At 39.9% G+C, this 13,630-nt stretch overlaps 1 protein-coding gene across 3 annotated transcripts in view; it reads left to right on the top strand.

Moving 5' to 3' along the window:
- Positions 1-12,100, top strand: part of GALC (galactosylceramidase) — a 61,480-nt gene extending 49,380 nt beyond the window's left edge. For 2 of the 3 annotated variants that reach the window (XM_077819229.1, XM_077819228.1), the window contains 4 exons: positions 750-930; positions 3,314-3,477; positions 5,254-5,330; positions 9,559-12,100. In XM_077819229.1, coding sequence (XP_077675355.1) covers positions 750-930; positions 3,314-3,477; positions 5,254-5,330; positions 9,559-9,702 — 566 coding nt within the window. In that variant the 3' untranslated portion in view covers positions 9,703-12,100. Of the gene's footprint in view, positions 1-749; positions 931-1,728; positions 1,820-3,313; positions 3,478-5,253; positions 5,331-9,558 lie in introns of those variants that run through there. The other variant, XM_077819230.1, reaches the window with a different exon arrangement.
- The last annotated feature ends 1,530 nt before the right edge of the window (positions 12,101-13,630 follow it).

Here is a 13,630-nt window from a genome sequence, read left to right as displayed (position 1 = left end):
GGTATGTTTTATGTAAGATGGGTCACATGAGATCATTGGAAAGGTTATGATTTACTGAATGTGAATATCCAATTTGTATGCATGTATCATTTCTGTATCTAAAGTTAGGAATATTGACTATGTAACAATTACAACTGTGTGTGTACTTGGGAAACACCAACCATCAGCCTTGATGGGCCATTAGGAAGAAACAATAAAACTTTGAAGATATTAATCTCTCTCCTTCCTAAGAAGCCTCCTGCAAAATTGCTTTGAGACTACAAGGTCATGTGGTCAGTCACTTGGTACTAAACACCATCTTGGACTTTAGTGATTTTCCACTAAAAGGAGGGGGAGGTCAAGACTGGGAAATGAAGGGTTCCTGCCTCCTGTAAATTCTGTTTATGGCTGGGGAGTAAGTTGACTTTGGTTTTCTCTTCACTGAATCTTCACTTAAACTTGTGACATCTATTTCTTTGGGCATAGTTTGGCTCTGAGTTTGTGCCCACTTTTGCACCCTCAATTTATTCATGCTTTTCCCTGATTATTCGTTGGGGGGCACAAAACAGTATTTGCAAAAAGAGGTCTGGCTTGAAAATCAGACCCTAAGTTTGCACTGCTGTTGATTCTCAAGCACAGATGTGCTGATGGAAGAAATTATAAATATGGAGAATGTTTCTGACGAGAACTTTCTGAAAACCTTCAGCGTGTGTGGGAGTAAAAGAAATAAACCTAACCCTCATTGTTGGATTTGTTTTTTCTTTGAATAGGTAATCCGCCCTTTAGTGAAGCTCCAAATTTTGCTGATCAGACTGGGGTATTCGAGTACTTCGTCAACACTTCTGATCCGGGGGACCACATTTTCACACTCCGTCAGGTGGTGGTTCAGCGACCCATCACTTGGGCTTCTGATGCAGACCAGGCCATCAGCATTATAGGAGACTTTAAATGGTACGTCAAATCCACTTTAAACAGGCTTTGCAGAATTCAGTTTTTAGGGTTTTTTTGTAGTTTTGATGGAAAATATCAATGTTTATTTTTAAGAACTTTTTTATCTATTTAAATTTTCAAGTTGCAGGAAATTTAATTGAAAAAGGTAAAGCTTTATAACTTAAAAAGACAAATTGTCAACATAACGTGTCAAAATATACAAAGTAAATATCCTTAAACTCTTAAAAAAAAAAAAAAAAAAAAATTCAAGCAGCATATTTTTCTTTGCCTATCTGTTAATTTCCATTATTAATGGAAATATTTTTCACTGCCCTGTGTGTGCATGGTGAAATCAATGTTTACTGACCTTTACTTATAAAAAATTTCATCCTTCCAAGACTAATTTTAACGTAGGTATTCCCATGCATGTGTCATCCCATTCCCTCTCACTGGGCAGTTTGTCTTAAATTTTCATTCCAAAGCTAATTTGTATCTAGACTAATCCACACCTGGGATAGATTGAGTGTCCACATCTGTCTTTTTGAGTGTCAAGTATTGAGTGATTTTGATTTGGAATAGTGAAAAAATTCTAGGCCAAATTAGTGGCAGCTTGTAAACACAAGTCTAATTTTAAGGTAGAGGTCAGATTTTTGTTAATCCAGTGCAAATATCTGTCCACGTGTTTGTAACCATGCTGAATGATTCCGCTTAAGATCTGTTGTACAAATGGGGAAGAGTGTAAGATGACTTTAAGATGCAAAAGCTTTGGTCAAGCTTCACTGTGATCTGTAATGTCAATGCAAATATTTCATGTTACAGAAATTTGAAAGAGTTTATTTGGTTACACTGGTCTTGTGGTGCCATCTTCTGGCCAGTCCCAAAAATTGCACTGACTTGATCTACACAGCACATGGAATACTGCATTCTAGGTAATGGCTGTGGATGCGTCAGTGAGATTAGTCAAAGCACATTAGTAACCTGATAAACTGGGAAACATCAGTGAGACTCTGCACTGGCATTAGAAGTCTGTTGGCGTACATACGATGACTAATTGGAGAAAAGAGGGGGATGCAAAATTAAAGTTGTGCAAAGGTTGGGTGGTGTGGAAAATAGCGGGGATTTTGAGTTCTCTGGTTGAGTTTGTCAGTATCTCTTTATCCCATGGTATTGTCAAAAATGTTCCTACTCCATGTTACTGTTCTGACCTCTCAGATTAGTAGGACCCTTCGTTTTCATTTTTTTTTATTTAATTTTTCCCAGGAATTTATTGGTTTGTTACTACAAGAACAAAAGCAGCTGAAAATTGGGTGCAAAAAACTATTATTAATTTTTCTGGGCAAATATCAGGGTTCATTTTGGCAGACAGAAGGATGGGGGTGGGGAAGTATTCAGTAGATAATGCTCTGAGTGGAATGCAATGTAGTTTGGTGCTGAACTAAAACAGAACTCAAAGCACAATGCCACCTCTGAGTTTAAGAAAATAATAGATCTCTAGTCCCCAAATAAAACTTTTCATTTCCAGCCTATAAATATTTACATTTAATAATTGGGCCCAATATTTTAAAATATTTATAAATACCCGCTGTCTTATGTGAAAAACAGGGGGTCCAGCGGCACCTTAAAGACTAACAGATTTATTTGGGCATAAGCTTTTGTGGGTAAAAAACCACTTCTTCAGATGCATGGAGTGAAAATTACAGATGCAGGCATTATGTAATGACACATGAAGAAAAGGGAGTTATCTCACAAGTGGAGAACCAGTGTTGACAGGGCCAATTCGATCAGGGTGGATGTAGTCAACTCCCAATAATAGATGAGGAGGTGTCAATTCCAGGAGAGGCAAAGCTGCTTTTGTAATGAGCCAGCCACTCCCAGTCCGTATTCAAGCCCAAATTAATGGTGTTAAATTTGCAAATGAATTTTAGTTCTGCTGTTTCTCTTTGAGGTCTGTTTCTGAAGTTTTTTTGTTCAAGTATAGCTACTTTTAAATCTGTTATAGAATGTCCAGGAAAATTGTTTTTGTGGATACAGACTTAACACGGCTACCCCCTGATACTTGTCTTGTGTGAAGTCCTTCAGTGTACTTCCTAGTGTTCTGAAACATATTCTGTTACAGATTTTCATTGTCTTCCCATTTTAGTGAGTCAAATCTTTACACCGTTATCTGCTAACAGCTTGAAATGTGTAGATGGTGAGCATGAGACTCGTCAGTATGTTCAGATGTGCACGCACTTCAGAGCTTGCGTGTGTGCCTGTTTGTTTGTTGTGTGTATCTTCTAGACTAATACATAACCTTACTTCTACAGGCAGCTTTGCATATACACACAGACTAATGTATTATTGTAATACATGTATCTCATGCTCATTTCTTTATTCTTTATTAAGTGTTAACTTTCTTTTGCAGGGTAAATGTGACAATAACTTGTGATGTGTACATAGAGCGCCCGGTCAGTGGTGGTGTGTTCATTGCAGGAAGAGTAAACAATGGTGGGATATATGTTCGACGTAGCAAAGGACTCTTCTTCTGGGTGTTTGCAGATGGCACCTACCGGGTCACTGGTGATCTCTGTAAGTAACTTATTATCAACACACACACCCTTTTAAAGAGGTGACACTTGGTTATATCTAAGCCTGAAATAAAGCCAACTGGAGGTTTGATGAAAAAGCTAGAGAAAATGCAGGATGCTTAATTTCATAGGTGACGCTTGCATTGTAAACCCAGACAGACTCCAACGAGAAACTGCTGAGCTTGAATTAATATGCAAACTAGATACCATTAACTTGGGTTTGAACAGAGACTGGGAGTGTCTGGGTCATTACAGATATTGAATCTATTTCTTTAAGTTTCAGAGTAGCAGCCGTGTTAGTCTGTATCCGCAAAAAGAAAAGGAGTACAAATAAATTTGTTAGTCTCTAAGGTGCCACAAGTACTCCTTTCCTTAAGTTAAGTATCCTCACACCTTCTTGTCAACTGTCTAAATGGGCCATCTTGATTATCACTACAGAAGTTTTTTTTCTCCTGCTGATAACAGCTCATCTTAACTAATTAGCCTCTCACAGTTTGTATGGTAACTTCCAACTTATCTGTATGTGTATCTGTCTCTCTCTCACTCTCACTATATGTTCCATTCTATGCATCCGATGAAGTGAGCTGTAGCCCATGAAAGCTTATGCTCTAATAAATTTGTTAGTCTCTCAGGTGCCACAAGTACTATTGTCCTGTAATGAGTTGTATCCTCCTTGCAGATAATGCCTGCAGGCTCCTGGACAAGTATATGGCTTCTTTTAGTGATTACTATAATCAGCCTGTGCTGTATGCTTAGAATAATTGAAATTAATTGATGTAGGATGCCTTAGTCAAGATGACATCCAGGCAGGTGCTTAGATACCAGGGTTGTGGATGTGGTATGAGAATGTAAGTAGATTGGGCAGTGCTGCTGTACACTGTCAGTTTGATAGGATGTTGAGAAGAGTTTATCCAGCTGAAACAAGGAGAATTTTGGTAGACAAAATGTGGTTCAAACTGGAACTTAGCAAGGTCATTAGGTTTAACATCCCTACTCTGGGGGAAATTAATCACTACTTTAATGAATCACAAGTAGACAGGCCATCAGTTTTATTTCTCACCTAGAAGATACTTCCAGCAAGAGAGTATTTTATCACTTAGCCTTCTTTCCTGTGAGTCAGAACTGAACGGATAGTGATTCCATGGATAGCACAACACTGTTTTCTGTAGCACTTGACTGTCTGGTCTCCTATCAAAGTTCTGATCATACCTTTCCTGCTCATCTGGTCAAATCAAAAGCTTAAACCCATACTGGTATGACTGTTTTTGTTTAAGAATGTATTCAACCTGATTTTGGCATATACTTAGTACATAAACAAAGAACTGCACTGAGATTGCTCTTTTACTTCAGTGGAATGACCATATTGCTGACAGAACTTTTTGTTGTTGTTTTTTTAACTTTTTACTATTAACCTGGGTCAAAATCCTACCACTGAAAGGGTCCATATCCTGGGTTAACTCAGCTGACTTAAAGTCAACAGAGGCAACTGCTCTGTCCCCAACACTTGCTATTGTTGTTTTGGATGAAACTATGGAAGGACAAATGGTCTGGCTAACCTAATAAGATGGCTTGGTTTGTTCTGTTAAGGGCCTGACTTTTTTTTCCCCAGGGATTTGGAGTCTCTCCTTCCCCCACACTTGAGTAGAAGTTGCAGGTTCTCAACACCTCTGAAAATCAGGTGTTAATTATCAAGCCAAGAAAAGGAAGGTCTCTATTACAATATACCTGTGGAATATGGAATTGTTTGTTCTCCACTAATATCGTGTATGTGTTTCAGCTGGAGAGGAAGTCCTGATGAAAGGAATGTCTGGTGTACGAGCCAGAGCATGGCACACGCTCACTCTGAACCTCAGGGTAAGGATGCAAACTGAAAGCCACAAGAATTAACCAAAATATTCTTTACATAGATCACCTTAAAATACAGTACACAGGCACACTGGGATATTGACTGTCCAGTAGCAATTGGTGATTGCATCAGTTAGCAATAGTTAAAGTAATGATAATACTTCATGTGTTACATCTTCAAAGAGCTTTACAAACATGAATCCTCACAACACCCTAGTGAAGTGTTAATCCTGTTTTGTAGAAGGTTGAGGCACAAATGGGTGAAATGCTCAGTGCAATACCACAGAGGGAGATGTTGGAACACTGGGATTAAACTCTGCAGTTTTTAGTTCCCAGGAATGAGCTGTAACACCCTTTAGACCGTGCTTTGCATAAAGTCCTAGTGGAGTTAAAGTAACTGTTTTGCTTTTTGGCAATTCCGTTTTCCACTAGGGTGATCTAGTCTGCCCTGCTGTATACCACAGGCCTTTATATTTCACCCAGTACCCCTGTATCGTACCCAATAACTTCTGTTTGACTAAAGCGTATTTTACAGAGAGGCATCTAGGCTTGACTTGAAGACAGCAACAGATGCAGAGTCCACCACTTCCCTTGGTAGTTTGTTCCAAAGACTAATCACTCTGTTTTTTGTTGCTTTTAAAAATTCTGCCTAATGTGAATTTGTCTGGCTTCAGCTTTCTGCCAGTGGTTCTTAGATGCCTTTCTCCACTCAATTGATGAGCCCTTTAGTAGTTAGTATATTCTTCCGATGAAGATACTTATCCACTGCAATCAAGTTACCTCGCAGAACATTCAATATGGTAAATTAGTGTGTGGCAAACTGGGGTGCAAATCTACAGTGCTTCAGTGTGCTGCACACTACCTGTTATGGTGGGCCCCGCTTCTTTTATCCTTGAGGGAATTGTGCATCAAAAAATTCAGTGCAATTATTTTGGTAATTTATTTCAAATTACCTGTCAGCAAGTATGTTGAACAATAAAGACAACAAAAGAGAGTCAGGAAATGTTTTTTGACAAATAGATGCCTTACTAGGCAAGTTAATACAGAACTCTGAGTAGTAATTCATTTAAACTACAATACAGAGATGTATGTCCTGCACCCCTGGAAGCAGTTTGCAGGAGTCAGGAGTAACGGAGGAGCTGAGGGAGAGGGAAGTAATTGTTGGGAAGGAGCCTGGGAGTGAACCTGGAGAGTTAAGTGGGTATGAGAAGAATGGAACAGATTTGGGGGCAAGAGGATGGATGTTAGGGAGTTGGGGAGCCTCCCCCATGCAGACCCTTGCTGACCCATAGTCTCTCCCATTCAGTCAAACATATCTGCTCCTGTCCTGCTGTGTTCCTGTCCCCCCTCTCCTCCCTTTTCTCATGCGTCCCTTCACCCCTGCTCAGACACTCCCCCTCCCCCTGTATCCCTGCACCCCTACTCAGCCCCTAGCTCAATGCTGTCACCCCACTAGCTCCTGTGACCCCTCCAGTAGCCCTGTATGCCCCTCTCTGTCCACCCCAATGTCCCATGTCTCTTTACCTGGCTCTGTGGGCAGGGTGCTGTGAGGAACGCAGCCACTTCCCCCTCCCTCTTTGCAGCTGGCTGCTCTGGCTTGGAGCCGGCTGCCCTCTCTTCTGGCGCCACAGCAGCCCCTCATGGGCAAAAAGTATAATTGCAGTTCCTCCCCAGCAGAATCTATTTTCTGGGAGTGGGGCAAAGCGGAATCTGTGGGAGACTTGAATTCTGCGCCTGTGCAGTGGCGCAGAATTCCCTCAGGAATATCCTATGCACTAAAAATTACCTAGTGAACTTTCAGTCAGTGTATGGCAGCAGGTTTCACACAGACTGGTAGTGCACGGTGAGCTGTAGATTTACACCCCAGCTTACTGAACACTGACTGACCCTATAGACAAGTCCTCAGTCTTCTTGATAAGTTAAACAAATGGAGCTCTTTCAATCTCTCATTCTAACACATTTTTCTCCAGTCTTCAAATAACTTTTGTGGCTCTTTTCTGCACCCTCTCCAATTTTTTGGCATCCTTTTTAAAACATGGACAGCTAAACTGGATGCAGTATTCTCGTGTCTGTCTCACCAATGCCATATGCAGAGCTAAAATTGCCGCTCTACACCGGTTTGCTACTTCCCCGTTTATACATCCAAGAATCACCTTAGCTCTTTTAGCCACAGCATCACAGTGGGAGCTCATGTTGAATTGTTTGTCCACTATGACCCCTAGACTCTTTTTAGAGTCACGGCTTTCCAGGATACAGTTCCTAATTCTGTAGGTATGACCTACATTCCTAGTTCCCAGGTACATTTTAATACAGCCACATGCAAAATTATATATTTTGTTTCTATGGGCTAAGCTTACCAAGTGATGACCAAGGTTTGCTGGCTTATAGTTACCCATGTCATCTCACTCGCACTTCTTGAATATTGGCACAACATTAGCACTTTCACAGTTTTGTGGAATTTCCCTGCTTTGCCATGACTTATTAAACAAATTTAACATCAGTGGGTCAGAGATCTCTCTTAGGACTTTTGGGCTAATTATGCAGGCCGGCTGATTTTAAAAATGTTTATCCTTAGTGGATATTGTCCAACATCCTCCTCGGTTACAAATAGCCTGGAAAGTACCACCTCCTCCTCCTCCTCCTCCTCATATAATAAGAGTACATCGTCACATTTTGTTTGGGTATGGAGCAGGAAATATTTATTAAATATGTTGTCTTTTTTTGCCTTGCTATTAAGAATGTTACCATTTTACATAGCATACCATCTCTAGCCACAACTTGGCAGCACTTCTTCATCAGGACCGCTGTCAGCAGCTCCTTCAATATTCATATCTAGCCAGCTTTGTGTGGTGTTGACTCATGTAACTAAAAGAGCAGATGTCACATGCTTTTCTGTGGAACTTCTAAAACCAGATTCCTTGCCCTTGTGTAAACTTTGCCATCGCACCTGGTCTGAGACCAGTTAAACACAGGCTTGAATTGAGATAAACCTTTTTTAAAATTGCACACGAATTCTATGCCCCTAGTTGCCCACATGCCAGCACGTTTGCTGTAAGACTGGCACATTGCTTTGTGGGTGTTCTTGGTTCATCTTAATCTTTTTAGAGTTGGAGAAGGGATTATTTTGGGCTTAAGGCACTGAACTGGAACTGGAGTGATTTGGGTTCAGTTTCCACTCATCCACAGACTGTGTGACCTCAAACAAGATTCTTAATCTTCATGACCCAGTCCACCTCTGTAAAATGGGGATAATGAAACCTACCTCACAGGAATGTTGAGGGTAAAAATATGCTGTTTGTGAGGTACGCAGATACGGGGGTGGTAGAGAGAAGGAAGGAATCATTTTGAAACTACTTCTAGGACATGTTACTGTAGTTGATAAATATTCCCAGGCAACCCCCTATTTGATGTGATGGTAGAAAAAATGGAGCTCCCTCTAAAGAGTTCTAATAGTGGCCAAAGAGGATAATCCCTGCTGGACCACTCTTTCCTTTTGTTAAATGTTCCCTCTGCAGCTCTTGCTTTCAGTTATAGCAGCCCTTAGAAAGTGTAAACTCTGATAGTTAGTGTGTATTTTTATTTGTTACTGCCATCTAGTGGAAAATAATGGCTGATAATATTGCTACTTAAAATGTTTCCACACTGAAAGTTACTTTGCATTAATGGCACCATCATACTCAAAAGCAGTAAAAATGAACCTTAGTTACTAGCGTGAGTGCATACAGTTCTAACTACGCTTAAGGAGCAGAGCTTTTGATTTCTGTTAACCTTGGAGAGCTAACATAGCTCTGAGAAAATTAGCTGGATTCTATTCCTCCTTGCGTCTGGCGTTCCAGTTAGTTCCATCCATGCAAATCCACTGAAGACAATAGGGGTTGCTCAGGGGAGTCTAATGGCAGATTTTGCCTAGTGGAACTCTTAGGTCACCGGAAGTAAAAACCCAGTTTAACTCTCAAATTCTAGGTTGAGTTCACAGGGTTGGAGCTTAGGGGAAATACATCTCTACATACAAACTATAAAAGTATTTGATTTGGAGTGAAATGAGCTGGTAAACGTAACACTATGATGTAGTATTTTAGCTGCTTTTCAGTAGAGAACTGCACTTGAAGCACTAATGTTTTCACAAGTACCTCCAACATCTTGTTGACTTTCCCAATCTCATTTACCCCTAATGACAGGTCTAGTGTGTTAAACTGATCACTGGATTTGCTAACCTTTCTTCCCTTTCTTTGGACAGGGTTCTTCGGCCTCAGGATCGCTCAATGGTTATCCTCTCTGGGAGAATGTCACCATATCTGAGACAAGTCATGGCTGGGCGGCTATTGGAACACGCTCCTTTGAATTCGCGCAGTTTGACAATTTTCACGTTGAGGCCAGCTGAGGTTGCTGGCATACTAGGACAAGCCAGTTATTTTAGTACTACTTTGAATCTGAGCCAGTTCAAACTTTGGAGATAACTCGTAAATACTATTTTGAGGTTGATCTGTTGGCCAGGCTTCTAAATTCTTCCCTTATTTATTACGATTTGTTAGAAATTTACTGGAGTAGGTAGGTGTACGCATGCCTGTGACTTAATAAAAAGGATGCTCTGGGATTTTACCCTTTAATTTCTAGAGATAAGTTTTTGTTTAAGTTAGAGATGGCAAACAGGAGCCATGGATTGAAACTCTCTTGAACATTTGGAATCGGAACGATATTTGCCTTTTGCCCCCTGCCTGTAGTCTAAGGCTAGGGAATACACAACTGCAAGTGCATTTGAATTACTTCTCCCAGTTATAAATGAGAGCTGCAATACCAGCCTTTAGACATATATATTTTGGGGCTGTAATCTGTACATTGGAGTACAAACACTGCTTATGGTTGATCTGGCCATTTAGGAAGTGCCTTATTTTTAAACTCTCTCTCTCATTAATGACAGTGTAGCAAGTGAGGTTTTTGTAATACAATCAGCTGTTGATATCCTCACTCCTTTCTGTGCACCATCTTGGCAGCTTTTCCAGGAGGGAGGGGAAAGATGGGTCTCTTAATTTGGTGAGGTGCTTAGATAAAATGATCATGGTCTCTTGAAGTACAGATGAGCAGATTTCCTTTTGAGTTGACACCCAAGACAGCTGTGTCACTCAGCTACTGAATGGTCTGATAAGTAAAGACCCCATTCTGAGATGCAGAAATTATCTTTCATTGGATGTTGGTAACTGTAAACTTTTCCATTCATGTCAGGGCAGGACTCCAAAGTAGCTAATATGTGAAAGATGTGCTGCTTTTCCTAAAGGGTTTGTCAAGCATCTTCCACTTATGATACAGGACTCTATCCTAAAACAAAGACTAAATTAAGTATAATTACACATTATAAATCCTCAGGGGGAAAAAACCCTCTCTACTTTGCTGTCATTCCAAGTCACTGCAACAGCTGCAGAGTTAATTTATTATTGAATGTATAAGAGAGTCTTGAAGTACAGAGTGAGACTCTCTCATATATTGCTACTCTACGTTCTGGAGACTCCTGCATTTTTCTTCCTTCTTTTGTTCATGTTCTGCTTGGCTCAACTTGGTAGTTCAGCGAGATGTGTCATCTTGTCATGCTAGGAGGGAAAACTTTCCATACCTCCTAATTGATTAATGCTTACCATATTTCACTGTTTTAATTGAGGAAATCCAGTAAGACAAGAATCTAACTCCAGAGTTGATAACACCTGGGCAAGGACCTATTTATGAGGCCATCTTCTGTCTTAAGAGACTGCCCCAAAGGATCTCTAAACATACTGAGCACAGTTCTGATCCACTTTTATTAGAAAACTAACTCTATTAAGCAACTGGTTGTTCTGAATGGTCGCTTAAGACAGGTATAATGTAATTACAAGTATTTTGCAGTTTGAAGATGACAAGATAATTTTGCAAATAGCGTTTGGAGAAAGCTATCTCAGAGTTCCATTCTTAATCTCTAGAGTATTTTCCTAAGCAATTACTGACACTTCTTATGACTATAGGAAAAGGCTTTATACATTCAGTTAACCTTGAAAACAATACATTTTTAAAGTGATTTTTAACTATTGTTGTGGGCAGTAAGCAAGTTAGTTTTTATTTGATAAATGAGAGAAAATGTCTAGGCCGATATTCAGACTGGGGCAGCCTAGATTTACGTGCCTAACTTTATATTTAGGTACCTAAATAAGTTGTCTGATTTCCAGAGGGGTGTCAGTGGGAGCTGCAGATGTTCAGCACTTCCCAAAGTCAGGCCACTTGAGTGTCCCTAAAGTTGGACACCTATTTGAGGAATGTCTGTAAATGAACAAGTTACAAGAGATTTAAATTTGGCAGAACTAGGTATCTGTTTCTAATGGGATATTTCTGCAGCAATTCTTGTTAACTCTATTAGCTGCAGGGTGTCTATGTGTGGGTGATAGAACAGCACTGATGATGCAATTATTCCAAAGAATACAGTAAAGTTTTTACATTTTTGCACTAATTAATTAACCAGTTTTACTGTTTTTTGCATTATGGACTAAATGTGTTGTACATTTTTGAGAGTATAGTTTTTATGTTAACTTATAAAAGTAACGTTATAACAGATTTAAAATGTTTTAAATTATTGTGAATGTTTAGTGAAGTTTTGTTGTGTAGTCATCTTATACATCAGTAATCCATTCCCTTTGAATGAACTGTAATGCACTTGGCAATAGCAGATAAGCTGTTAAGTGTTTCAGTAAGGGACAGATTTACATGGTTGATTATAAATACTAATGATTCCAAATGAGCAAATAAAACACTTTTAAAAAACCCTTCATTTGTGCAGAGCCATTCTGTAAATGCATCTTAGTATCCTTCAGAGAGAGGATTGATAATCTTTCATTTGTGAGTCCTGATAAGGATGCTTGTCATTAGGCTAACTGGTCTGGAAGATTTTGCTACTGCAACTTTGAATGACTTTTAACAGTCTTGATTTACAAAGCTCTCAAGAAGATCCCTATAGGTTAGTGCTTAAACTCCTGGTGTCAGAGTAGCAGCCATGTTAGTCTGTACTCGCAAAAAGAAAAGGAGTACTTGTGGCACCTTAGAGACTGACAAATTTATTTGAGCATAAGCTTTCGTGAGCTACAGCTCACTTCACCGGATGCCTGCTGTGATATTCTTTAAACAGTATTTTTACTTAACTAGTGCAAGGATACACTTTCTGAGGCCTTTGCACTTAGCTAAGGATATGAAGTTTTTTCAGTGTCCGGTCTTGCAAAGTACAGAGTGTCTTCAAATGTCTTTTGGCTTCACTGGCAGTTGACCGCCTTGTAGTATTAGGCCTCAGGTCCATTTATCTACAGAGGAGTGCCGAGTTATTATATAGGGCTCGGGTTTTATAGGGTTAAAAGTGACATTTACCTTCCCTTGAATTCAAATTTAAAAACTAGGTTAAAAACCTCAAACTTCAACTTTAAAGGAGAACAGAAATTCCTGGCATTAACAGCCATGTTATCTGGGCTGTTTCTGCCCATGTTACACTACTTGTCAATTAGGCTGGTAGCTTAAATTTTCAATGTTTGCTCTTGCAAATAAAAGGCCCTCAAGTATCTGAACGTCCCCCACCTTCATGGCAAAGGTGCTGCTTGAGCTACAGCGGAATTTTCTGTCACAGGATATAAATAACTTCAATAATGCAAAGGTTGGCTCAGAATAAATCTATTATAGGTGTATCACCTAGCCTAACAAACCAGTGCCTGGTAGGTTGTAGGATATGTAGGCTGGTGTTGGTTCAGTCACTATGAATCACTGTTCGGATTTTCAAAGTAGTCTAGGAGGTGTGTGCACATCTGCTTTGAAAAATCTCAACCAGTGTTTTTTTCCATTCTTTGGTCTTTCTAGGATTCTTCAGACATTGTTTTGGGCATCCTCATGCCATCAAAACATAGAGACTTTTAACTACCAAGGTTGCTTTCTGTATTTGATGTTGTGAAGGCCAAGACAATAACAGGGTTAAAAAAAGAACTAGATAAATTCATGGAGGATAGGTCCATCAATGGCTGTTAGCCAAGACGGGCAGGGATGGTGTCCCTAGCCTCTGTTTGCGAGAAGCTGGGAATGGATCACTTGATGATTGCCTGTTCTGTTCCTTCCCTTTGAAGCACCTGGTACTGGCCACTGTCAGAAGACAGGATACTCGGCTAGATGGACCTTTGGTCTGACCCAGTATGGCCATTCTTGTGTTCTTATGTCAAAACCAATTGTAAATGCTTTGGATTAACAAGGAGAATGTTTCTTATGAGAACTTAAGCCAGTTATCCTAAATAATTGTGAGTTTCCCCTGATTTCTCCCTGTTGCC

The sequence above is a fragment of the Eretmochelys imbricata genome, chromosome 6, assembly GCF_965152235.1.
Source record: "Eretmochelys imbricata isolate rEreImb1 chromosome 6, rEreImb1.hap1, whole genome shotgun sequence".
NCBI classification, from domain to species: domain Eukaryota; kingdom Metazoa; phylum Chordata; order Testudines; family Cheloniidae; genus Eretmochelys; species Eretmochelys imbricata.
The sequence above is the reverse complement of the archived record's forward strand: the minus strand, read 5'-3'. Positions and strand labels throughout refer to the sequence as shown.